Genomic DNA, 27,077 nt, shown 5'->3' on the forward strand with positions numbered 1-27,077 from the left:
GGAGGTGCAGGAACGGGTGTGTGTGGGGCTGGCTACAGGCAGAGCAGGGGGTGCAGGGCTGGTGCGGGAAGGGGTGTGTGGGGGACTGGCTGGCTTTGGGCAGGGCCACAGAGGGGTGCAGCAGGGGTTGGCTGGAGACAGGGCTGGAGGTGCGGCAGGAGCTGGCTGTGGGCAGGGGGTGCGGGGCTGGCTGCCAGCAGCAGCAGGGCAGGGAGTGCGGGGCTGGTGCAGGCAGGACGGCGGGGTAGGGCTGGTGCAGGCAGGACAGGGGGTGCGTCAGGGGCTGGCTGCAGGCAGGGGGTGCAGGGCTGCCTGGACACGGATTGGCTGCGGGCAGGGCAGGGGGTGCGGGGCTGGCTGGAGATGGGCTGGCTGGCGAGCAGGACAGGGGGTGTGGGGCTGGCTGGAGGCAGGGCGGGGGGTGCGGGGCTGGCTGGAGGCAGGGCGGGGGGTGTGGGGCTGGCTGGAGGCAGGACGGGGGGTGTGGGGCTGGCTGGAGGCAGGACGGGGGGTGTGGGGCTGGCTGGAGGCAGGGCAGGGGGTGCGGGGCTGGCTGGAGACAGGGGCTGGTGCGAGCAGGGCAGGGGGTGCGGGGCTGGCTGGAGACAGGGGCTGGTGCGGGCAGGGCAGGGGGTGCGTGGCTGGAGACAGGGCAGGGGGTGCGGGTACAGCCCGCCCTGTACGGTAAGTGCCCCCTCTTCCTCCCTCCCCCACCGGGATAGCAGCAGCAGCCCAGGGCTCGGGGGCTATTTAAAGGGCCCGGGGCTCCCCTGCTTCCACCGCCCCGGCCCTTTCAATAGCCACGGGAGCCCTGGGGAAGCGGCGGGGCTCCAGCGGCTATTTAAAGGGCCGGGGCGGTAGAAGCAACGGGAGCCCTGGCCTTTTTAAATAGCCTCCAGAGCCCCGCAGCCCTACCCCAGGGCTCCAGCAGTGGGGCTCTGGTGGCAATTTAAAGGGCCTGGGGCTCCAGCCCCTGCTGGGAGCCCTAGGCCCTTTAAATTGCCCCCTGGGGAAGCCGGGCCACCCGGGTACAGCACACCGGTTCTTGCCGGTACACCGTACCGGGGCTTGGGCGCGGGGCCCTCTTAGGGGCGGGGCCCGATTCAGGGGAATTGGTTGAATTGGCCTAAAGCCGGCCCTGATTGTAAGTCTCTGCCTTAAAAATAAAATAATTAATAAATAATTGCTGAAGCTGACCCATAAGTTACTGGGCTGCATGCAGGAATCACTGAGAGAAATTCTCTGGCCTGTGTCATACAAAGGGTCAGATTAGATGATCATAAAAGTGCCTTCTGGCCTTAACATCTATGACTCTATGGAATGTATGAGGGGCTGAGGATTAGAAACCTTAAGTGCCAAGTTGCAGTAGCAGGTGAGCAGTTACTCCACAGCCTTAGTAAGGAAGGGGAGCACATGTGGCCTATTGCCTCCCCCCCCCGCGCTCTCTCACACCCACACATTTCTGAGCAGGACTCATATGACAATTGTCGACAGAGATGACATGCAGAAGCAGACTGAGCCAGTGGTGAAAATTAAGTGCCAGCAGGTTAAATGTCAACAATCTCAGACCCAGGCAGGTGAAGGTTTAACAGCAATCAGTGCTGTAATTCTCTATTCATGCCTCAGGCCTGTTTGTTTGAGAAGTTCAGTTATTTATTGGGGCAAGTTTAAAGAATGAAGCAAGGGTGATGCAGCAGTATCGTGTATTTATAGTCTCTTTAAAATTAGTTGTTTAATCACCAAAAGGCCACAGAGCTGAGGCTGGGAAGGAGGGCCTTTCCCCCCTAGCAGCCGCAACCCTGGAGCTGAGGAAAGTCGCCTCTTTCTCTGGCTGCCGCATCACTGCATATCCCCAATTTCCCCCACCCCCACTCTTCTCACCCCACTCCCCCTCCCCCATACTCCCTAATTCCCCCAAGGCCACCATCTTACGTTACATGTGCATCTTCTCCAGGGCCCAAGCACCTAATTAGTGGAGCCACGCCTGCGCGGCTTCACTAATTAGGTGGGTGGCCCTTCATTCTCTCATGTGCGGCTGCCCAGGCACACACCTTAGAGGGAACTAGCTCCACCTGAATGGAGCTCGCGGACCACTGGTGGTCCACAGACTGCAATGGTTAATTACTCTCACTATTAAAAAATTATGCCTTATTCCCAATCTGAATTTCTCTAGCTGCAACTTCCTGCCATTAGCTTGTGTTACACCTTTCTCTGCTAGACTGAAGAGCCATTATCAAATATTTGTTCCCGTCTAGGTACTTATAAACTTTCTCACAGTTCTTGCACAACAAAGTTGTGAAAAAAACACCCAGGGTGTGGAGTGACACACGTTGAAATCTGTCAGCTTATACCCAGGGCATAGGATCCTGAACAACTGATGGGAAATAACTGGCAGATTGAAGTGAATTCTGGATACTGGCATGAAAATGAGACACATCAAGTTCCACCTCAAAATAAATTATTATTCTGCTGGGAATTCAAATTAGCAGCCCAAGTTACTGACCTGTCACCTTCAGTTCCAGAGTGGCTTCTGCATAAAAGCTGAGTGATCGGAAGAAACAGATAAACTGCCCATGGTCAGAGGGGGTGATGTTGCGTATACGCAGGACAACGCTTCCATCCACAATACCATCCTTCAGCAACTCTGTTCTGCCCTGATAATTTGGTATTTGCAGCTCAGCCTGATCTTTTCCATTCTGATACAGATGGACAGGTTCAGAGAACTTGGATCGATGCCAGCGCACCTCCATCTCCTGGGCACTCATGATGGGGGAGAGGTGACAGGGTAACAGGGCATCTTCACCTGCAGAGACCATGATGGGATGATCAGGTCCAATCACCTTGAAATTCACTGTTAAAGGAACAAAGACACACAGAAGATTAGACCAGAGGGGAGCTGGATTGCTTTCATAGGTAAGTACTGTGGATCCTCCCCTTAGGCTGGAGGGAGGTCCTTTAGGATCCCAATAGAATCACTCTCCTGTAGCCATCTGGCCCAACCCTGTCACAATCTGCACTGGAAAACAGGTCAAGTTAGGACAGGCTTAGCTAGCACGTGTTAGCTGACCTTGCGCTAAACTCAGCCACTTTTCCTAGTCAATACCAATCCAGAGAGAATTAAAAAATGGGTGATCTCGGTCTCAATTTTGTGAGCTGGTTAATGTCTGCAACCAGAACAATTAACCTGTGGAAAACTGGAACCGAGGCAGGTGGCCTCTAGAGAGAAGGATGATACAGAACACCTGAGAGGAGAGGCTGTGTCTGTGACATGCTGTGGAGCTTAAGGCCTGGTCTACATGGGAAAGTTTTACTAGGTATGCAGGTGTAATTATACTGGTATAACTCCTATGTGGACACTCTTATTCTGGTATAATAGTGACCTTTTTCAGTTTGCCTTAAGCCCCTTCCCCAGTGACATAAGCTAAACTGAAAAAAAAAAATTATATTTGTAACTTGCTATGTATCCTTTCAAATATAGGTATTTGAAAAAATAAAAATTAGTACAAAATCCTTCTTTACCCCTTCCACTTTTGACATTCTCTGCTTGGTAACACATCACACGAAATGAATTTACAGCATGTGTCAGTCACATTCAGTTCAAATCACTCGGTTTCATATATTTAACTCATTTGTGTAATGTGCAATTCAAACTTTTGCATCATAGATTCGAAGGCCAGAAGAGACCATCTAGTCTGATCCATAGATTCCGAGGCCAGAAGGGACCATTGTGATCATCTAGTCTGATCTCCTGTGTAACACAGGTCACTGAACTTCCCTGTATTTCACTCTGGAGACACCCCTGCTGGAATCCTGTGTCCAGTCCTGGTGCCCACAATTCAAGAAGGATGTTGATAAATTGCAGCTGGTTCAGAGAAGAGCCATGAGAAGATTAAGGAATGACTTGATAATGAGCTCTTCAATTTAGCAGAGAAAGCTATAACACAATCCAATGGCTGGTACAGGAGCTGGGGGGGGGGGGTCGGAGTGGTGAAAACAGGGGGGGTTGAGTGGGAGGAGAAGGAAGGAGGCAAGCCCCCATTCCATAGGGAGCAGTGAGTGAGTTCTTGTGGTTCTGTGTGGGGTTCTCTCTCTCTCCCCCCCCCCCTAGTTTGTAGAGGCTGGTAGGGTGTAGTGTTTTGTGAGAGACACAGAGTTCAGATTAGGGGGCAGGGCTTCCTTGATTAGGCAGTGGGGCTTCCTGATTAGGGGGTCTACAAAGGCAGCCAAGCAGCCATCTAGTGGCATAGGAACCAGGAAACAGAGTTGAAAACAGGGGCGTTTGAGTGGGAGATTGGGGAAGGGAATGTGTGGTGGTCTATTTTTGCTGTGGTGTTCATTTCGGGGGTGGGGGTGGATTCCGTTTGGGGATTTGTTATTTTCTCCTTGACAGGAGCTTAGGCGGGAAGGCTGTGACAGATACAGAGGCAGCAGTGGTAGCAAGACAAGGAATGGGTGAGACAATGAAGACAATCAGATGTGGAAGCTGCAGGATGTAAATTATCCTGGAGCGGGTACCCAAAAGGAGCTTGGTTTGTATGAAGTGCCACCTGTTAGGCTCGATGGAAGAGAAGATCAGAGGCTTGGAGATGCAAGTGGAAACTATGGTTGTTTAGTTTTGACGGGGATTCAAGCAGATGGTGGAGGGAAAACAAGAGAAGGCTGAAGGGAAAAGTCAAGACTGGCAGATGCAAGCTGCACTGATGAACTCTGAGGGGAGACTGCTGGGTGAGGAATGTGGCCACTGAAAGCATGTGACTATGAGAACCAGGCAGAGGAAAAGACTGGCTAATGAAGGAGAAATAGAGCTCAGGAATAGGTTTACTGAGCTGGAAAATGAAGAAGGGGCACAGCAGGTAGTCACAGAAGGTGGGAGGTCAAGGAAGAAGAGAAGAACGGCTAGTCCTATAAGAAGAGGGGAAGGATACAGGATGACTCACAAAAGATTGCAAGTGTGAACAAAAGACAAGAGGACTTGCAATCAGAAGGAACAAGAGGAAGGCCAGAAAAATCACACCATACCAAGAAAAGGCAGGTCTATGTGATTGGGGACTCTCTACTAAGAAGAACAGACAGGTCTGTCAGCAGAGCTGATCCAGAGAACAGAAGGGTGTGCTCTCTGCCAGGAGTTAATATACAGGATGTGGACCTGAGGCCGAAGAGGATTCTAATGGAAGCAGGAAAGAATTAACTGATTGTCCTTCACATGGGGAACAAATGATACTGCTAGATTCTCACTGAAACGCACCAAAGGAGACTATGCCAAGCTGGGGAAGACACTTAAAGAAATGGAGGCTCAGGTGATCTTCAGTGGGATTCTGCCTGGCCCTAGAGAAGGAGAGTGAAGGCAAGACAAGATTATGATGATCAACAGATGGCTCAGACAGTGGTGCTACAAGGAGGGCTTTGGGATATTTCATGACTGGGATACATTCACGGACAGAGGACTGTTCTCATGGGATGGACTCCACCTGAATAGGGAAGGAAATAGACTTCTGGGTTGGAGGATTGGACAACTGATTAAAAGAGCTTTAAACTAGGAACTTGGGGGCAGACTGTTGGGAGATGCTCATGTAATCCCCATTCCTTATTCTAATATTGACAAGCAGGAAAATCAAGAGAGAATACACCAATGGAGAAAGGAAGAGCAATATGTCGGAGAATGGACAGTAAGAGGAAAGAGAGTGCCAATACCAATGAAGCTAACAGTCAGGTAGGCAATACTGTAAGTAGAATAACTGTACTCAATCGGGTGAGGAATCTGAGTGAAGCCAAGCAGCAACTGTTAAGATGTTTGTACACCAATGCAAGGAGCCTGGGTAACAAAATAGAGGAAATAGAACTACCAGTGCAGGAAGTGAAACCGGATATTATAGGGTTAACAGAAACAAGATGGAATAGTAGTCATGAGTCAGGAACTGAAGGGTACGTGCCGTTCAGGAAAGACAGAAATAAAGGCAAAGGTGGTGGAGCAGAATCGTATATTAATGAGGAGTTAGAAAGTAAAGAAATCAGAAATGATGAAATGGATAAAACAGAGTCTGTTTGGGTCAAAATTACTTTGGAGAAGAAAGCTACCAGAGGCTCCCCTGGATAGTGCTTGGGGTATACTAGAGACCCCCTCCCCCCACACATCTGATTTGGATATGGATAGAGACCTTTTTATGATTATGGGAGACTAACTTCCCAGATATCGATTGGAGGACAAGTGCTACTAATAATAGTAGGGCCCAGATTTTCCTGGATGTGATAGCTGACAGATTTCTTCACCAAATAGCCACCAAACCAAAAGAGCTGATGCTATTTTAGATTTGGCATTCATGAGTAGTGAGGACCTCTTAGAACAGCTAGTTGTAGGAGACAACCTTGGTTCAAATGATCATGAGCTTATTCAGTTTAAACTAAATGGGAAAAAAAATAGATCTGCAATTAGGGTTCTAAATGTCAAAAGAGCAAATTTTAAAAAGTAAGGGAATTAGGGAACTGGGCTGGACTGAGGAATTCAAGGATCTGAATGTGGAGGAGGCTTGGAATTACTTTAAGTCGAAGTTGCAGAAACTATCTGAAGCCTGAATCTCAAGCAAGGGGAAAAATGTGTAGGGAAGGGTTACAGACCAAGCATCTCAATAGGCTATTAAGAGAAAGCAGAAAGCCCACAAGGAATGGAAGACGGGATGGATCAGTGTGACACTCTGTACCTCAAATTAGTGCCCTGAAACCCTCATATTCACCACTGTCACATGATTAGGGTTGGTTTTGTACAAAACATGTCTTGTGAGGTATCATTTTAAAAGTCTGGATCTCTTGGACCTTAATATGCTGTGGATTTTATGTACCATCATTGTATGTGAAGTTATGAAGTTTTGCTATACATGTTACTGAAATATGTTGTGAGGTTGAGAGATGTCCAGAGCTGGCCTTTCATTAGGGACAAAGAAGCCGCCATCGCTGGCCAGACAGGTGTTAATAGCTCATCAACACCCAGCCCTCTATCTCAGAGATTTCTTGGAGAAGGCACGTATGCCATGGGGCAGCCTAACCCACGTCACAGCAAGGATCTTTCTAGCAGTTAGAAGCAAGCATAAAAGAGAGACGGTGACATCATCTCTTGGCCTCTCTCCCCACCACCTCCATCTCAACACCTGGAAGATTGTCTGGAAGAGAAAGATTTTGAACTACGGAGATTGGTACCAGGCTGTAAGGGTGTCCATCTGTGTATTAAGGAATGTAAGCTACCTGTAACATATGTTAGGGTGAGAGATGACTTGATTCAAATCTTACTTAGTCTTTTAAAGTTAAAATTTAGACTGCATTTCTATATTTATTACTTAGGTAACCAATTTTGATTTCTATGCCTGCTACTTATAATCACTTAAAATCTTAGTTAGCCTTTTTTGCGTCTCCATCACATTGTTGACTCATATTTAAGGCTAAGATTTTGGTATGGGTATTTTTAATAAAAGTCACGGGCAGGCTGTGGGCAATAAACAATAAATCATGGAAGCCCAAGCCCCACTATATGGGGCTGGAGCCTGAGCTCCACCTCCCAGGGCTGAAGCCTTAGCTCTGCCGCCCGGAGCTGAATCATAATTTTCAGGAAGTCACGGAGGTCCCATAAAATCATGGAATCCATGACCTCCATGACTGACTCGTAGCCTTATTCATATTCAATCGGTGATCCACTGTAAGCCCCGGATCCTTTTCAGCAGTGTTACCACCTAGTCATTTATTCGCCATTTTGTAGCTGTGCATTTGATTTTTCCTTCCTTAGTGAAGTGCTTTGAACTTGTCTTTATTGAAATCCATCCTGTTGATTTCAGACCAATTCTCCAATTTGTCCAGGTCATTTGGAATTCTTATCCTATCTTCCAGAGTTGTAGCAACCTCTCCCAGCTTGGTGTCATCTGCAAATTTTATCAGCATACTCTCCAGTTCATTATCCAAGTCATTAATGAAAATATTCAATAGTGATAGGTAGAGTGGCAGAAGTTTAAGATGAGACAGGAGGAAAGTTTAAGGTGCAACATGATGTAAAAGTCCACTGAGTACAGGTTACACTGAGACCAAGGGGAGTAAAAAGGGAGAAAAATCAATATCTTCCCCTGGCCCCCCGCCCCCCCCCCCAAAAAAAGATTTTCTTTCTCAAATTTACATAAAATGCTCTTATTATGAATTGTTTCAAAATAACAAAAGATCAATGGTATTAAAACTGTTGAGAGAAAGTAGAAGACACTCTGTGACAAGAGGCTTCCTACCTGATTCCAATGTAGGAACATGGATCGTAAAAAGGAAAATGAGGTAACTGGACAGAGAGGGGTTGCCCATGGCACAGTGCGAGCGGAAGGAAATCCTCATCTTCATTGTAACTTGATCCACACACCAGAAAGGAAAAGAAAAAACACATTCCAAGTGAGCAACGTGCTGTAATTTGGGATACAAATTAATTGAGCACAATATGAACCCTAGGACATGTGCTAGTTAATAATTGCATCAAAATGTGCGTGTTTGCTACTGTTTTTGTCAAAAGACATGTTACAAGACATAGCAAAACTCGGCTTCACTGTTCACCATTTCAAATTACAGTCCAATATTCTGGACAAAGGCCTTAATACTAGCATTTGCAAAATTCATTGAAAAATATTATCACAAAAACACTAACTTTTCTAGAGTAATAGTCTGGTTGTAAAATTACAAAGTGAAAGTCGCCAAGAAGAAAAAACCCTTAATGTATTTTCTATCTGTTTTTATAATGCAGTGTGAGAAAAGGCATTGCAGTTTCTGGGTCTGGGTCACGTGGATAAATACAGATCATCTAAAGTCATTAATGAACCTTTTCAAGTAGAAAAAGGAGCATTTTAAAAACAAATTAAAGGATGAGAACTTCCTGCCACGTACCTCATGAGCCCAGGAGAAACTTCCCAGCAGTTACAGGATCACTGGGACATTTCCAGCTTCTCACAGTCAGTGAAATGGACCCTTAGTCCGGGAGGTGCCTTACAATGAAAGAATTCAAGTTACAGTACAAAGCAAAAATAATTTAGGAAAAGAGAATCAGTTCAGTATCGTCTGTCCTTGTGCACTTTATGATGATGTTTTTTAAACAGCAGCAGAATTTACTCTTTTCTCTATAAACTACAGGAAGATCCTATCAGCCTCAAAATTGGAACGTTAGATCTGGGGCTGAAGTAAACTATTTCTACCAAATTTGATGTGAATTGGACAAGTGGTTGCTGAATTAAAACACCCTGGAAAAGAGAGTTCACCAGAGTTTAAATTTTTTTTTTTTGCTGCTTTATAGCATAAAAAACAAACACAACCACCCATTTTCTTATGGCTCCCCGGCCCCTCTGCTCCCTGCACCCTCTACAGCAGAGGTTCAGGGGCTGCCCCGCATATGTGATCCCTGGCACAGCACCCTAACCCTCTGAACATTCTGCTTTACGAGACTTGCCCAATGCTTGGCTCTTCCTGCAGCCTCTTGCCTCGTTCACGTGACTGGGCAGGGGTAGCTCCATTGCACAGACAGCATAGCTAAGCACATAGATTTGGCACAGTCATTCCAAAAGGCAGTGGCTAAGTGGGAGTGACTTGAGTCTGCCCCAGGAGAGACTGACTTTCTGTTCCTAACTCCGCTAGAAGTGAGCTTGAGCAGTGTCTCCGGTCCTCAGTTACCGCCTCTGTTAGAAGGGGGAGAACGGTACTTGTTCGCCTCCTAGGATAGGGACATGGGGTGGTATTCATGTAAGCAGAGTCAGGATGAGCTCTACCCTGACATCTGGTGGTGAATTATGGCGAGTGTGGAAAAGAACTCCAGGGGCTGATCTTGTTTGCATAGGCACACCCACTCGCCTGGCATGAAACAACAGCAACTCAAAGTGGTTACTTTGGCTGGTGTGGGATCCCCAGTTTCTCTGTTATTGGGGCAGGAAGAATAAAGTTTTGTTACCCTGATTCTGTGAATCAAGGCCAGTGGAACTGTGTATGACAGAAGGACTGAGTGAGTCATTCACCATTACCTAAGTAGCATGTGCTTGTCAAGGGGCATGGGTTACAAAACCCAGTGAATTGAGAGAGGATGGGGATAGGTATTTGTACCTGATGGTATGGGCCCTCTCTGAGGGGTTGAAACACCAATTGCACTACCTCCTCTCTCCATTGTTGAATATCAGAGCTAACTTTTGATTCCATTAGAAGTCTAGTTACAGACTGCTGAACTGAATTCACTTTGGGCCAGTGGTGCACTAGCACTGGGGCTCCCCTACTATGAGCTGAAATCACAAAAGAGCTGAGATCACTGAGGTGGTGTTAACTAGTGGGGGAGCCTGAAGCTATAATGCTAAGCGGCTGGCAGAGCAGCTAGCGGAGCGGAGCGGCTCACAGGTCGGTGAGCGGAGCAGCGCGGTGCGGCACGGCTCACAGGTTGGGGAGCGGCGCGGAGCGGCACGGCTCACAGGTCGGTGAGCGGAGCGGAGCAGCTGCCAGAGCAGTTCGTGGGACGGCAGGAGTGGGACTGCGGGTGGAGTGGAGCAGTTCGTGGCGAAGGCTGGGTGGAACCCCACGGAGAAGCAGCCGGTTGGCCTCGGATCACGTAAGGTGCTCCTTAACACCCTGCTCACACACGCCCCCCCTTTTGAACTCTGGGGCTGCACTGATCAGGGACAGAGACTTTGGTGATTCTTGGGTCGCTGGTTCCAAGAACCAACGGGAGAGGACACGGCCCAATTTGCTGGGGTGGGTCTTCGCTCATGGTTTGGTCTATGAACTCTAGTTGTGGTGTTTTTCCAATTTAATGCTGATGTCGTTTACCTCATGTTATTAAACATTTTCTGTTACACTCAGACTCCGTGCTTGCGAGAGGGGAAGTATTGCCTCTTAGAGGCACCCAGGGGGTGGTATGTAATTGTCCCAGGTCACTGGGTGGGGGCTCGAGCCGGTTTTGCACTGTGTTATTGAAGCGGAACCCCTAGATACAGAACCCGGCCCTTGTTGCTGCCAACTTAGATGGGCAGAAGGGTTACATTCACAAAGGTACTTCAGTGCCTGAGTCCCATTTTTAGGCATTGCTGAGACCCATGAAACTGCTGCTTGGCTGCTGCCGAACCCTGTAGGTGCCTTAGCTTACTTGGTTGCTCAGTGCCCAAGTTTCTGCAACACAAATTCCCTACGTGCCTAAGTCTCTGCCTCCATGCATGTGCTCTGCTGCCTCCCTCTAGGTTTCCAGATGCCTAGCCCCTGCCTAACCCCCAAAACAAACCACTCCACTGGGAGACATCAGCGCCATGTTCAATCCCTGCTCCTCCTCCAGCAGAGAGGGAGATCATAGAATCATAGAATCATAGAATATCAGAGTTGGAAGGGACCTCAAGAGGTCATCTAGTCCAACCCCCTGCTCAAAGCAGGACCAATTCCCAGATAAATCATCCCAGCCAGGGCTTTGTCAAGCCGGGCCTTAAAAACCTCCAAGGAAGGAGACTCCACCACCTCCCTAGGTAATGCATTCCAGTGTTTCATCACCCTCCTAGTGAAATAGTTTTTCCTGATATACAACCTGGACCTCCCCCACTGCAACCTGAGACCATTGCTCCTTGTTCTGTCATCTGCCACCACTGAGAACAGCTGAGCTCCATCCTCTTTGGAACCCCCCTTCAGGTAGTTGAAGGCTGCTATCAAATCCCCCCTCATTCTTCTCTTCTGGAGACTAAACAATCCCAGTTCCCTCAGCCTCTCCTCATAAGTCATGTGCTCCAGACCCCTAATCATTTTTGTTGCCCTCCGTTGGACTCTTTCCAATTTTTCCACATCCTTCTTGTAATGTGGGGCCCAAACTGGACACAGTATTCCAGATGAGGCCTCACCAATGTCGAATAAAGGGGAACGATCACGTTCCTTGATCTGCTGGCAATGCCCCTACTTATACAGCCCAAAATGCCGTTAGCCTTCTTGGCAACAAGAGCACACTGATGACTCATATCCAGCTTCTCGTCCACTGTGACCCCTAGGTCCTTTTCTGCAGAACTGCTACCTAGCCATTCGGTCCCTAGTCTGTAGCAGTGCATGGGATTCTTCCGTCCTAAGTGCAGGACTTTGCACTTGTCCTTGTTGAACCTCATCAGGTTTTTTTCGGCCCAATCCTCTAATTTGTCTAGGTCCCTCTGTATCCGATCCCTACCCTCTAGTGTATCTACCACACCTCCTAGTTTAGTGTCATCTGCAAACTTGCTGAGAGTGCAGTCCACATCCTCCAGATCATTAATAAAGATATTAAACAAAACCGGCCCCAGGACCGACCCTTGGGGCACTCCACTTGAAACCGGCTGCCAACTAGACATGGAGCCATTGATCACTACCCATTGAGCCCGACGATCTAGCCAGCTTTCTATCCACCTTACAGTCCATTCATCCAGCCCATACTTCCTTAACTTGGCGGCAAGAGTACTGTGGGAGACCATATCAAAAGCTTTGCTAAAGTCAAGGAATAACACATCCACTGCTTTCCCCTCATCCACAGAGCCAGTTATCTCATCATAGAAGGCAATTAGGTTAGTGAGGCACGACTTCCCCTTCGTGAATCCATGCTGACTGTTCCTGATCACTTTCCTCTCCTCTAAATGTTTCATAATTGATTCCTTGAGGAGCTGCTCCATGATTTTTCCAGGGACTGAGGTGAGGCTGACTGGCCTGTAGTTCCCCGGATCCTCCTTCTTCCCTTTTTTAAAGATGGGCACTACATTAGCCTTTTTCCAGTCATCTGGGACCTCCCCCGATCGCCATGAGTTTTCAAAAATAATGGCTAATGGCTCTGCAATCTCACCCGCCAACTCCTTTAGCACCCTCGGATGCAGCGCATCCGGCCCCATGGACTTGTGCACGTCCAGTTTTTCTAAATAGTCCCGAACCACTTCTTTCTCCACAGAGGGCTGGTCACCTTCTCCCCATGCCGTACTGCCCAGTGCAGCAATCTGGGAGCTGACCTTGTGCATGAAGACAGAGGCAAAAAAATCATTGAGTACATTAGCTTTTTCCACATCCTCTGTCACTAGGTTGCCTCCCTCATTCAGTAAGGGGCCCACACTTTCCTTGATTTTCTTCTTGTTGCTAACATACCTGAAGAAACCCTTCTTGTTACTCTTAACATCTCTTGCTAGATGCAACTCCAAATGTGATTTGGCCTTCCTGATTTCACTCCTGCATGCCTGAGCAATATTTTTATACTCCTCCCTGGTCATTTGTCCAATCTTCCACTTCTTGTAAGCTTCTTTTTTGCGTTTAAGATCAGCAAGGATTTCACTGTTTAGCCAAGCTGGTCGCCTGCCATATTTACTATTCTTTCTACACATCGGGATGGTTTGTTCCTGCAACCTCAATAAGGATTCTTTAAAATACAGCCAGCTCTCCTGGACCCCTTTGCCCTTCATGTTATTCTCCCAGGGTATCCTGCCCATCTGTTCCCTGAGGGAGTCAAAGTCTGCTTTTCTGAAGTCCAGGGTCCGTATTCTGCTGCTCTCCTTTCTTCCTTGTGTCAGGATCCTGAACTCGACCATCTCATGGTCACTGCCTCCCAGGTTCCCATCCACTTTTGCTTCCCCTACTAGTTCTTCCCTGTTTGTGAGTAGCAGGTCAAGAAGAGCTCTGCCCCTAGTTGGTTCCTCCAGCACTTGCACCAGGAAATTGTCCCCTACACTTTCCAAAAATTTTCTGGATTGCCTGTGCACCGCTGTATTGCTCTCCCAGCAGATATCAGGGTGATTAAAGTCTCCCATGAGAACCAGGGCCTGCGATCTAGCAACTTCTGCTAGTTGCCAGAAGAAAGCCTCGTCCACCTCATCCCCCTGGTCTGGTGGTCTATAGCAGACTCCAACCACGACATCACCCTTGTTGCTCACACTGCTCAACTTTATCCAGAGACTCTCAGGTTTTTCTGCAGAGATATAAACCTGGGGTTCCCATATCCCAGGTGAGTCTCCCTAGTCCCTGAGCTAATGATTATTTTGTGTGGCGCTAGGGAGCCTCTGAGCCCAGATTGGGCCCCACATCCAAGTTGGGCAGAGGAGCACTGTAACAGGGCGGTGACTCACCCCTGCAGCGCCTCCTGTCGGTCATCCTGGGAATTAGCTCTTTGACCCAGGAGCGCCCTCTGCAGGCCAGTGTCCCGCTTGGTCCTGAGTCCCTCTTGGACCCTGGTGCCCCTTTCAGACCGGGGTGCTGCCCCTGCAGTACCCCACAGTCTCACTGGGTCTCCCCTCTCTGGGGAGCCCCCACCCCCTATCCCCACCTCACCTCAGTCATAGGCTACTGTCAGTCACCAAACAGCCCCCACTCCCTGGGGCAGACTGCAGTATAAGCCACTCATCACAGGGAAGGAGGGGTTTGGACCCGCTGCCTCAGCCTAGCCTTGGGCTGTCCCCTGTAACTCCAGTACCTATTTGGCCTTATACTAGGCCACAGCCTGGGAGTTTCCAGGCCAGAGCTCCCCAGCTCCCTGGGCCTTCCCCCAGCCCTGCTCCAGCACACTTACCTTATCTAGCAGCCAGGCTCATCTCCCTCTACAGCCAGAGAGAGACCATGTCTGCGCCTGGCTTCACTGGCCTTTATAGGGCCAGCTGGACCCTGATGGGGGCATGGCCCCCAGATGAGGCTGCTTCCCCCAATCAGCCCAGCTTTTCCCCTGCCACAGCCCTCTCCCAGGGCTGTTTTTAACCCTTTTAGGCCAGGAGCGGGTGACCACCCCGCTACAAGCACTTATCCTCCCTCAGTTCAGGAATCACTAGCAGACGTAAGCACATTCCTGCAGTCTGTCTCCAAGGGAGGGGCAGAGCTTAGCACACACCCCTCTTGCTTTGCTCCCTCTGGTTATTCACGTAGCTGGAGTAGTGTAACTCAGGTCAACTTACCCTGGTAGTGAAGACAAGCCCTAAGACTGTGAAGTGCAGAGGAACATTAACACTAGAGGTGAGACTAAAGCACATGATCTCCTGGCTCCCAGCCCAGCACTCCTCCCTCTAGCCTCGGGGTGTTAAACTCATTCTGTGCAGGGGGCCAAATTCCATTTTTATTATGATCTCTGGGCCATTTGGGGCTCACCACTCTCCTCATTCCAAAGTGGAGCCCTCACCAACCCCAATGGGAGATTGAGAGCAGAATGCAGCCTTTATAGAGTAAATTCACTGTTCATTGTCATCACTGTGTGTTACTTCTTCAAGGCCATGTTATTGCGCTCACCATCACCCAGTGGGGAAAATGCTCATCACTGTGACCACCATTCTCTCTGTTCTTTGTTCATCTTCCTTCCCCATCCTCCTTTTTCTTTCTCTCTCTCTCTTCCCTTACTTTATGGGTCTCCTCCTGTCTTCCCTCAGCATTCCTTCCCTTCTGCCACTACCACTTCACCTCCAGGGCTTCCCACACATCCCTATCCCTATCCCAGCGGCTAAAATGGACAGAGGTGAAATAGTTAATGCTAAGGTACTGACAGAAAACACCCCCATGTTCACACCCGACACACCACTGCAATAATGTTTGTACAAGGCATGCCTTCTGAGGTGTCATTTAAAAACTCATCATTTGCTGATCAATCATATCATGGCAAAATGCGCGTAGGAGTGTTATATGTGAAATTATCAACATAAACTAAAATCATAACTAAAAGTATGTTTTCCAGGTAAGTCTGGGGAGTGGCCAAACTAGTTCCTCAGAGACAAATGGCAAGCTGACGCCGCAGCCAGGTGAAAACAAGGCTGATGGACCAGTACCTGCTAAGTGGCTGTTCTTTGGCAGGAAACGGGGAGGGACAAAAATCTATATCCTGGCAAAGAAAAAGCATGGAGTTTCCATCCACAAAGACTCACCTTGCTCCCAGCTGGAAATGCGTCTCAAATGGCGGACAGGATTATAAAAAAGGAGGGGTAGACACCCCTAGGGTCCCTCCTCTCTCTCTCTCTCCCTGCCCATCACATTTTCTACACCTGAAAAGACAGAGAAAGCAACTGTTGGACTATAGGTGAGGGGTCCTGACTTAAAGAGTTTGGTCTGTAAGACTGCTGAAAGCATAGGTGAAAAACTTGGCTTGAATCTAATATAGTTTGTTAAATTAGACATTAGTAAGCTTTCTGTCTTTATTTTTCTTGTAACCATTTCTGACTTTTATGCCTCATTACTTGTACTCACTTAAAATCTATTTCATTGTAGTTAATAAACTTGTTTTAATGTTTTACCTAATCCAGTGTATCTGGAGTGACATTTCCCTCCGTGCTTTACATAACATTTTATTGTAAACAGGGTCATGTTCAGGGTCTCAAAAGTGCGTGGGGGGGGGGGCAATGGCAGAAACCCATCTCAGTGGCTCCTTGGGAGGAAGAGGAGCCAAAGGAGCCAGCGAGGCCCTGGCAGAGAGCTCAGGGCTCGGGTTACATGGACAGACCCTTCAGATCACCTCCTGTTGCAGCAAGCAGGGGTCCAGACAGAGACACCGCATGCAAAGAGCTCAAAGCCCCTTGGTCCTAGCTTGAGTCACTGAGCCCCTACCACTGGAGGAATAATGGGTTGTCCTTCCCTTGGGGATCAGGGGAGTCATAGGAGGGGACTACTTTTTTCCCTATGATGTGAGGAAAAAACCATTTGAAGACTTATGGGTATTGAAATCAGTTCATTTGTCAGGTGCCCCAGCTCTACAATGCCTTGTCCAAATAACTCCAGATTTCCCCACAAACACAATCTTACCCCGGCCTTCAGGCAGAGCTGACTTATCTTTGGAATTTAGAGAAGATGCAAAAGTTGGCTTTAAACAAAAACTTAGTTGCAGACTTATCTCTGGAGAGGCTGCTGCCTATGTCTCCAGCTCTCCTCCAGGGCCCACGCTGATTTCTGCCAGCCGATCCCCTGGCAAAGGGTTTACCGGGAATCCAGGTTACAGTGGCACTTGTGTTCACAGCACACACACAGAGAAGTTAAATAACAACATGACTTTTCTTCTAGGAATTCAGAACACACAAGAACTAACACTAAGAAGAGAGACAAAGCCATCTGCTCCCTAAAACAGAGTGGCACAATTCTCCCCACCTTACTTTAAGCTGTCTGTCTGCAAACTGACTGCTAGGCACAGTCATACACTCAGCTACAGAGCCCTCTAGCCTGCCAGCGGGAGCAGGGAATTCCTCACCTCTCCGCCCAACCCCACCACCTTTAAAGTGATAGCTGGCAATTCCAACACAGTTAGAGCTCACTACAGCCCAGCACTGAGGACCTCTAATCTCCCCTACGCTAAGGCAGCCATTGAGGGTCAGTGCAGCTCAAGGAAGTGGGTATGTCCAGGGCTGCCAGGTAATGCACTGGCTCAGCCCCTACCCCCAGTGACGCTTGCTGATGGGGCTCTAGCACAGAGGTGGGCAAACTTTTTGGGCTGAGGGCCACATCTGAGTGGGGAAATTGTATGCAGGGCTGGGGCAGGGGGTTGGGGTGCATAAGGGAGTGCGGGGTGTGGGAGGGGGTGCGGTGTGCAGGAAGGGGCTCAGGGCAAGGGATTGGGCAGAGGAGGGGTGTGGGCTGTATGAGGGGGCTCAAGGCAGGGGGTTGGGGTGCAGCAGGGGTGCAGGGTGCAGTGGGGACTCAGGGGAGGGAGTTGGGATGCAGGGTGTATGAGGGGGCTCAGGGCAGGGAGTTGGAGTGCAGGAGGGGTATGAGGTGCAGGCAGGGGGGCATGGTACAGGAGGGTTTTGGGCTCCAGGGTGGCAGCGGCACGGGCCGGGGCAGGCTCCCTGCCCTGTCCCCAGCCCTGCGCCGCTCCCAGTGGTGCTGCGGCCCCGAGGGAAGGGGGGGGCGGAGGGATCCGCGTGTGCTGCCCTCGCCGCGCCTCCAGGTACCTCCCCCAAAGCTCCCATTGGCCACGGTTCCCCGTTCCTGGCCAATGGGAGCTGCGGTGGGCGGTGCCTGGAGGCAACGCACAGAGCCCTCTGCCCTCCCACCCGGGGGCCGCAGGGATGTGGTGCCGGTGTAGTGAAGGATAGTGCTCTGCTAGAAATGTGCTACTTACTGTGTACTGGGAATGCTCAGTTCATCTGTGCATGCTCAGTACATCTGCTGAAGCCACTGCCCTTCACCCTGCCCTTATACCCGTAGGATTCTGCTGACTGCTTTTGACAGGGGTTAAAAAGTGGCAAAGGGGGTGAATCGGAGGAGGGGGTGGCCAGGGTCTGAGGGGGTCAAGCAGCTGGAGGCAGCAGTAGGAGAGGGGCTAAAGGGAAAATCGGGAATGGGGGGGGAGGAGGTGGAGTTAAGCCCAGGAGTGAGGTGCTGGCAGAGGGTGACAGAGGGCAAAACCCAGCACAGGCAGGGGCACAGGGGGTAACAGTTACCCCAGTGGCACTGAGACACCAGTGCTTTGCAAAATAGTTTGTTGGGGGAGGGGGGGGAGGCTTTTTTATTTGAGCAAATTGGCTTTTTTATATGGTCACATGAACTGAGCATGCTCAGTAACATCTGCTGAAGCCACTGCCCTTCACCCTGACCTTATTAGCCATAACAATTTGCTGGCTGCTTTTTACAGGGGTTAAAAAGGGGCAAAGGGGCAAATCGGAGCAGGGGGGTGACCAGGGTCTGAGCAGGGTGCGGAAATTGACTGGTCGGGGGGGTCAAGCAGCTGGAGGCAGGATTAGGAGAGGGGCTAAAGGGCAATATCAGGGCTGGGGGGGAGGAGCAGGAGTTACGCTGGTAGTGAGGCGCTGGCAGAGGGCAAAACCCAGCACAGTCGGGGAGGCAGAGGGGCTTTTTTATTTCCCCTCTCACTGACAGCACCTCTCAGCATCAGCTTCCCAGGGCTGGGTCCTTAAAGGCACAGGCACAGGGCTGGGTTTTTAAAGGCACAGGCATCCCAATGGCTAGTCAATGCATCTCCTCTTTGTCTGATTTAACCTACTGAGGCTATGTCTACACTACAACTTTCAAAGCGCTGTCGTGGGTGCCAGTGCTCCTGGTAATCCACCTCGACGAGGGGATTAGCTTCCAGCACTGGGAGCCGAGCCTGTCCACACTAGGGCTTTAAAGCGCTCAAACTTGCTGCGCTCGGGGGGATGGGGGGGGAGTGATTTTTCACACCCCTGAGCCAGCAAATTAGAGCGCTTTAATTTGCCAGTGTAGATATTCCCTGAGACTTAATTCAGTGAAACATTTTACATATATCCCCTCAGAAATAAAGAATCTCTTATCACTCTATCTAAATGCATAGAGTCTCTGAGCAGTTTCCCAAGTTGTCTTATCTGCTGCTGGGATTCCCTGAATTTTTAATTCTAATTTTTTCTTCTCATTTTTAGAGCAGATGTTTATTCTGTTGGATCATCTGACATCCACTCTGACTGAATTTCTGGCCTATTGTCAAAATTTTGTTTTGAGTCAATCCACCAATGGTGTAAATATTGGTGGTCAGACCAATAGTCTGCCTAATCTAGTATCCGGTCATGTGACAGTGGCCAATGCCAGGTGCTTCTAAGAGAATGATCAGACCAGGCAATGACTCATTGAACCATCCCATTGTCCACTCCCAGCATCTGGCAGTTAAAGAACATTTTAGGAACATGCAGTGCATGGGCCTGCATCCCTAATTATCTTGGCTAATAGCCAATCTACTTATCCTGAGGGACTGATCTAATTCTTTGTTCAACCCATTCATAGTTTTTCCTTTCAAAATATAATGAACACACATCTACAACCCCAAGATACCTTTACAACCACAAGAATTCTAAAATCATCAGTTATACACCCTCGAGTCAAGAAATTTTAATAAATAAATTATATCTTTTTTGTGCCTCTTTGTTCCTGATCCTGTAGGTGCAGTAAGGCCTTGAGCCTAAACACCTGAATGAATCTTAGTCTATCCTCATACCCCCAAACATTTAATATACCTAAAGCCATATCTACAGTTTAAGTGTGGGTTAACTCAGGTTATGTCACCATAGAGTCACTACGGTTACTATGTCACTTGTGTGCGTGCCTCCTGGACTCCTTGCCTCAGCAGTCAGGGGACTCACCAGAAGCACTTGTTTAGATTCAGAGTGAGGTGCACCATGAATAGATATCCCACTGTCCACCCATTGTATTTTGGGAAGCTTTGGTTTGGCAGTGTATGCTGGGTACCAAACAAGTCAGACGGGTGGTTGTAGCCATGGGATCAAACTTCTTATAATGCATTGTTAACCATCCACTAATTTTATATGTATCCCATACATAAACGTATACATAATGTTTACACCTTTTTTTCTAAACCCACTAACCTGCCTGGCCCTCCTCACTGTCTGCCATCTCACACAGAATCGTGGAGCTTGCATTGCTCTGCACTGTTGTCATGAGTGTTTGCACCCAAAGGTGCACGCTCCTTTAGTATTTGCATACATGTGGTGTGTGACATTATACTATACATTCTTTATGAAAATATGATTATGATATGGATATGACATAGCTAATATATACTTTATGCAAGATGGCTGACGTGGGGTATCATTGCAAAGTTTAAGACCTATTGACTGTGTTTATTCAACCTGTATGCATGTAGCATTTGTATCTGAGGCTAGAAATATTGACCATGTCTCTGTATTTAAAATGTGCTCTGTTGGATGAAGCCAGACAATGTTAGTGGCTTATTGAAGGAATGCACAATCACATAAAGATTATCCCAGGAACTGTGCCTCTGAACAATAGTGCTATACAATGGGGACTACTTGACCAAGATCAGATACCTCTATACAGTGGGTGCTGTTTAACCCAGGTCACAGCAAAAGAGCCTTCCAGAAACTGGGGGGAAGAAAGAAAAGGTGGACAATGACAGCCTACAAGAACAACCGGAAACACCTGAGTTACAAAGACGGAACAGTGAGAAATGATTGACCCAGCAATCTGGATGATGGGAAGACAGACACTTCAGCTCATCTCAGCGTACTGAGAACAAGAAGGATCTGATATTATCAACCACTGAAGAATAATCCAGGTGTGTCTAATATTTCCGGTGTCCCCCATTAGCAGACATAGGCCTTTTTCTCACTGCTAATAAAACTAAAGAAAACAACACAAGACAGGTTAAGTTTTAACAGTGAAGACAAAGGCTAACGAAAACATATGAGGAAAGACTGAAATATAACAACAGTTTTCAAGCATGTACAAATAAAGTAGCATCTTTTTACAAAAGCCGTTTCTTACAATCTATACATATCACTAACTGCTACAAATAGCACATTTCTACATGTAGCAATTTCACATACACTATAGTGCAAGAAACTGCTATCTGTAGGCATTTGCTACATCAGGAAGCAGTTTAATACAATAGCAGTTTCTTAACATCTATACATCTCAATAAGTGCTACTGGTAGCACATTCCTACACGAAGGATACTGCTCTGCTAGAAATGTGCTACTTACGGTGTACTGAGCATGCTCAGTTCACCTGAACATGCTCAGTACATCTCCTGCACAGGCCGGATCCAAAGCCCTGAGGGGCCGGATCTGGCCCACAGGCTGTAGTTTGCCCACCCCTGCTCTAGTAGGTGCTAAAGCTGGCCACTCTCCTGCGAGAACCCTTAGGACAGCAGCAGAAGTACCATCATCAGCCCTGTGTCTGGGTAACTCCCCCCTCTCCCTGGCATAGAAAGGTCCTCATGGCCCAGCGTGCTGGAACTGACCCCTCCCTACGGCATTTCCCTTCTTCTAGTCTCTTAGAGCAGAACTTCAGTGGAGTGAGCTGATGGCAAATACAGACAGTGAACGGAGAAGGAGAAGGAGAGAGCACACATTCCTCTGCCGAGAGCTTGCAGGAAAGTCACCAGAGCAGAAGGGCTGGAATGTAAATCTAATTCCAGGAAATCATGCAGAAGAGCGAATAAACAGACACTATTTCAGTCTGTGTTACAGGGTAATGGGAAAGGGCCGCAAAGATCTCTGAGCATTTTAGACATTTCTGCAGCAATATTTAAAGTAGGAAACTGAGAGCCCTGGATGGACTCCCGCCCATAGGAACAGCTCCCAGGAAGAATAACAGAGCCATCACCCAGAGCAATTGAGGGCTGACACTCACCGGCCTGCTGGATCCTACAGGGAAGGGCAGAGGCTGGTGGCGGAGGAAGGGCTCCCAGCTACAGCTGCATTGCCCCCGGACACGTCTGACTCCAGTCTGTTCAGACAACTATTGCATAAAGTACAGCAATTTTATAGGAACTGAAACATTCTCCCTGCACCCAGCAGCTTCCAACTGAAAGTGAAACCATTGCTGGTAAATTACAGGAATCTCATTTATGATAAACAGAGAGAAAAGACTTAAAGAAACACACACACAGTCCTAGGGCAGTGACAGTTTTAGTGTTTAAGGCTTTTCCCTGCTCGCTCAGAGTCACTGTCACTGTCAAATCAATTGTATTTCTGTCGTACACACACACCAAGGCTTTCTGCCCCCAGGAGCACTACACTTTTCTGACTGAAGGAGTGTGCCAGAGGGGTGCAGAACAAATCAGACCTCAGCAGTAGACCTGGGCCAAGGCAGGAAAGGCCTCTCTGCGGTTCCAGGTAATTCACAAGTTTTCTGGTACAAAATAAAACAAACTCTCTGAGACACAGGCCACATTCTCCTTCCACAATGGGGAATAAATAACAAGAGCCATACTCTGCCTGGCCTTCACACAGGTGGGTCGTGCGAGCTCAGAGAGGCTTTCCCTCCCTGCTTGCATGGCCTAGATAAAGTCCCCCCCACCCTGTGCCAGCAGGACTAGAGCAGGGCAGGTAGGGCAGCAGGGACGGCTCTATGTTTTTTGCCGCCCCAAACACGGCAGTCAGGCGACCTTTGGCGGCACGACTGCGGGCAGTCCCCTAGTCACGCGGATTCGGCGGCGTTTCTGCTGGCTATCTGCCGGGCCCGCACCTTCGACGTACCTCCTGTCGAATTGCCACTGAAGACTGCCTGTCTGCCACCCTCACAGTGACCGGCAGGGCGCCCCCCGCGGCTTGCCGCCCGAGGCACGCGCTTGCTGCGCTGGTGCCTGGAGCCGCCCCTGCAGGGCAGGCAGCCCTATGAAGTGGTGCAGCAGCTGGCATACTCCCACTTCATGTGCTCTAACCCAACCAATATCCGCTGTCCTCCAGAGCTCTCTGCCCTGGCTTCTAATCAGAAAGGCCCTGTCTGGTTCCCCAGTACAAGAGAAGGGACCAGCCCCTTCACCAGAGCCTAACAGGTCCTTCTTTATTTGATAGAGTTACAGGGGAGGGTTGAGGGTTGTTCCTGGGCGGCTGTTTTGGAGCTTTGATTTATTGCGTTCTTTTAATGTTTTATCTAATCCAGAGTATCTGGAGAGACATTTCCCTCCGGCCACAAGGAGCTTGCAGGCCGCAGAAAATACCCAGCCCACGCTCGCGTGTTTGAGACCCCTGGATTACAGCATGACGGTACAAAACTCACTGGTCCCAATGAAGGAAAATCACTGTATAAATAGGGTGTCTTGCCAAGAAACTTTCGGTTTGTCCTGCAAAGACTTCCCTGGGGCATCATGTCGTGACGAACAGAACCTGGCTCCTACCTACCCGTGACCAACCTAGCTGGCCACTAGACTGATCCAGACTCTGGACTGGTAACTATAACATCACCTGGCGGGTGTGTGTGTGTGTTTTGATTAAATACATATGCTAATTGTTGTATCTTTAATAAACGCGGCGTATTGCCTTTTCCCCTGAAACAGATCCCGTGTGCTTCTTATAAGCATAACAGGGTGGGGTGCCTTACACTTAGCAACCCTAATCATAACTCCAACTGGCCTACCTACAGGAACCCTAATGCTAGGTCAGGGAGCCATACCCATAGGAATACTAAAACTAGGGCAGGGAGCCCTAGCCATAGGAACCCTAACCCTAGGTCAGAGAGTCTGAAACACAAGAACCCTAACACTAGGGAGGGGAGCCCTAGCCAGAGAAACCCTAACCCTAGTGTGGGAAGCCATACCCATAGGAACCCTAACCCAAACTCCAAGTGGCCTATCCCTAGGAACCCTAACCCTAGGTCAGGGAGCCATACCCCCAATGGGTATGGCTCCCCACCCTAGTTTTAGGGTTCTTTTCTGTAGGGATCCCCATCCTTGGGTTAGAGTTCCTATGGGTACGGTTCCCCAGTTTAGGGTTAGGGTATCTATGGATAGGTCACTTGGAGTTAGGATTACGGTTCCTATGAGTAGGCTACTTGGAGTTAGGGGTAGAGTTCCTATGGGTTGAGCTCCCCTCCATATGGTTAGGGTTGGTATGAGTTGGGCTCCCCGCCTAGAATTTGGGTTCCTGTTGAAAGGGCTCTCCACCCCAGGGTTAGGGTTTATATGGGTAGGACTCCCCACCCTATAGTTAGGTTTCTTGTGGGTAGGACTCCCTGCCCTAGGGTTAGGGTACCTATGGGTAGGCCACTTGGAGTTAGGTTTCGGGTTCATATGTGTAAGCCACCCCAGAGTTAGGGTAGCGCTGGTGGCATTTTACAATGCTGAGAATGAAGGTCCCATCTTTAATTTCATGGCCTCCTTCGCCACAAAGAAGATCTTTCTTTACTTTGCAGTGTAGGGTCCCAGAGACAAGCTGAGGCCGGCTCCCCCAGATCCAGAGTAACCTGCGGCCAGCACTCCGTACACCAGCCTGTATTTAGCCCCATCCAGCCCTTGTACCATTCCCCTCCCATCTGAAGAAACAGGGCCAGCAGGTTAGTGCATCGGGGCCATGCAGGACTGAGGGGGGAGAGCATTTTGGGGGGTTGGGGAGCTGCCGGCAGCTCCAGTGCCTCTGATGAACCTGGCATTGCTTGTAGCTAGGAACAGAGGCCCCTACTATCTGGGGTTTCAAAAGAGCAGTTTCTAGGTATGATCTGATGATTTTCATTCCTGGCACAAGCTTTTACAGCCTAGTTCCAGCCCTGTCCCTGCTTTCCGGGAGAAGAAACACAGACAGACAAAGGGAAAATTTTTTCCCAATTTTAAAAAGTTCTAGCCTTCCCATGGGCTCTTTTGGTCAGGTGCTCACTCTCTTCCCTTAACCTAGGGACTTTTTAACCCTTTACAGATAAAGCAAGTAGAGAACAGCTACAAACAGGGATTTTATAGCTAAGTGGCTGGCTGGGTGTCCATAAAAGGGAGATACCCCTGCCTTCATTTATTACACGTGCCTAGGGGGCAACGCAGTCGTAAATACTGATACGTTCACTTGAAAAGCAGACCTGGCCGTTCTGAAGTTGGGAGACCTTCCTCAGCCACCAGTCTCTGCCCTTCCCTGAATATGACCGTGAACATGACACTCTTCAACTGAGGGTTTACAATAAAATTGTATGTAAAGCACGGAGGGAAATGTCTCTGCAGATACTCTGGATTAGATAAAACATTAAAAGAAGGCAATAAATCAAAGCTCCAAAACAGCCCCGCTAGCCGCCCAGGAACAACCCTCAACCCTTCCCTGTAACTCTATCAAATAAAGAAGGACCTGTTAGGCTCTGGTGAAGGGGCTGGTCCCCTCTCTTGTAGCGGGGAACCAGTCAGGGCCTTTCTGATTAGAAGCCAGGGCAGAGAGCTCTGGAGGACGGCGGATATTGGTTGGGTTAGAGCACATGCAGTGGGAGTATGCCAGCTGGTGCACCACTTCATAGGGCTGCCTGCCCTGCAGGGGCGGCTCCAGGCACCAGCGCAGCAAGCGCAGGCAGTCTTCAGTGGCAATTCAGTGGCAGGTACGTCGAAGGCACGGGACCGTCAGATCGCCCGCAGAAACGCCGCCGAATCCACGTGACCAGGTCTGAGTGGGGTATAATGAGTTAGCTATACATCTACTGGAAATACGCCCCCTGAAATATGTTGAGGGGTCAGACTTGATAAACCAGTTTGGCTTAGAGATAGAGAAGAAGTTCCTGTTTGTTTCATGTGCATAGAGCCATAGCCTAATAGCCAAGGCAGGTGGGGAGAAGAAAGTGTACCAGGGCAAATGCATGGGTAGAATCCGGTGAAGTTCCCAGCTCTCTCCCAGGTTTGTGGGTGAGAGCTAGGACAGGTCTCTGTTGGGTAAAGGACAACGCCCTGCTCCTTACAATCCTCTGTGTCCATGGGAGAGAAGGGATGAATCCCTCCTTGAGAATCTCAGCAGCTTCCTAGGAAGGAGCCAGTGCTCTTCTCAGAGGGCTTTCTCCTGACCTTGCAGCCAGTTGCTTTCCATCCCTGTGCGCCAGCTAACAGAGATAATACTGACCCCCTCAGAGGGGCTGGTAGGGGTCACTACCGTAATGACTTAAATTGGAGTGAGTTGTGCTCTTGCCAGCGAAAGGCCAAGATTCAGTCCCCATTGATGCCCAAGATATCTATATGTGGCTATGGTTTGACTCACCTACCATTACAGACCATTTAGCCCAGTCCTGGCCATGCGTGGTGCATCTACTCCTGGCCCTCTCTGGCACACAGCTCCATCACACACAAGAACATGGTCCACCAAAGACAATCTCTCAGCTCCCATCTGGTGTTTAGCTCCAAGATGGATGGTGAGCCCTAGTCAGACCGTAGAACGGTGGTGTTCTTTGGTGGAAACTGCTGGAGCTTCAGCCTTTGCTCCCACCTCCACCCACACGCTAAGGGCTTCAAAAGTGGTCCCTGATCCCAGGTCAACAAAGTAGCTGAGCTGAGGCCAGGGTGGGTGGAATTACTGTTGGGACTGATCCTAAGAAAAGAGGAGATTTCTCCTCTTCTCTAGGGAGATTCCCATAGGAAAAGCAGCTGGGGTGGGGGTGGGGGCAATACAAGCACTACCCCTCAGTCCTGGAATAGCAGGCAACCAGGACTTTGGGAGCCAAGGTACTGGTGTATCTTGCTGGACTTAAAAAAAAAGAGCATTGGAGAAATTGTACAATGTCACGGCTGGGTCAAGGGCAGCCAGACCTACTGGTCAGAGCCAGAGTCCACACTCACATGACAGGACTTGAGAGTCAGCTGGGTCAGGATTCTGGAAGATCAGAAGCACAAGAGAAACTTGCAATCACAACCACAAATCAGATGGCAGGAAATCAAGCCAGGGGAGCGGCGGCAGAAACAGGCAGCACACGGTCCAGAACAGGGAACAGCCCTG

General features: G+C 49.2%; 1 protein-coding gene and 1 pseudogene across 4 annotated transcripts in view; one reads left to right on the forward strand and one right to left on the reverse strand.

The window, feature by feature from the left end:
• The window catches only part of LOC128834986 (butyrophilin subfamily 3 member A2-like), a 43,686-nt gene extending 21,494 nt beyond the window's left edge, over positions 1-22,192 (reverse strand). For 2 of the 4 annotated variants that reach the window (XM_054024240.1, XM_054024244.1), the window contains exons 1-5: positions 22,045-22,192; positions 15,843-15,959; positions 8,893-8,990; positions 8,253-8,363; positions 2,504-2,851 (exon numbers count right to left, since the gene is read on the reverse strand). In XM_054024240.1, the coding sequence (XP_053880215.1) occupies positions 2,504-2,851; positions 8,253-8,358 (454 nt within the window). In that variant the 5' untranslated portion in view covers positions 8,359-8,363; positions 8,893-8,990; positions 15,843-15,959; positions 22,045-22,192. Of the gene's footprint in view, positions 1-2,503; positions 2,852-8,252; positions 8,364-8,892; positions 8,991-12,808; positions 12,969-15,842; positions 15,960-22,044 lie in introns of all 4 variants that reach the window. The other 2 variants (XM_054024241.1, XM_054024243.1) reach the window with 2 other exon arrangements.
• LOC128833725 (E3 ubiquitin-protein ligase TRIM11-like) overlaps positions 1-24,596 on the forward strand; it is an 89,363-nt pseudogene extending 64,767 nt beyond the window's left edge.
• Positions 24,597-27,077: the final 2,481 nt, after the last annotated feature.

The sequence above is a fragment of the Malaclemys terrapin genome, chromosome 3, assembly GCF_027887155.1.
Source record: "Malaclemys terrapin pileata isolate rMalTer1 chromosome 3, rMalTer1.hap1, whole genome shotgun sequence".
Taxonomy (NCBI): Eukaryota; Metazoa; Chordata; order Testudines; family Emydidae; genus Malaclemys; species Malaclemys terrapin.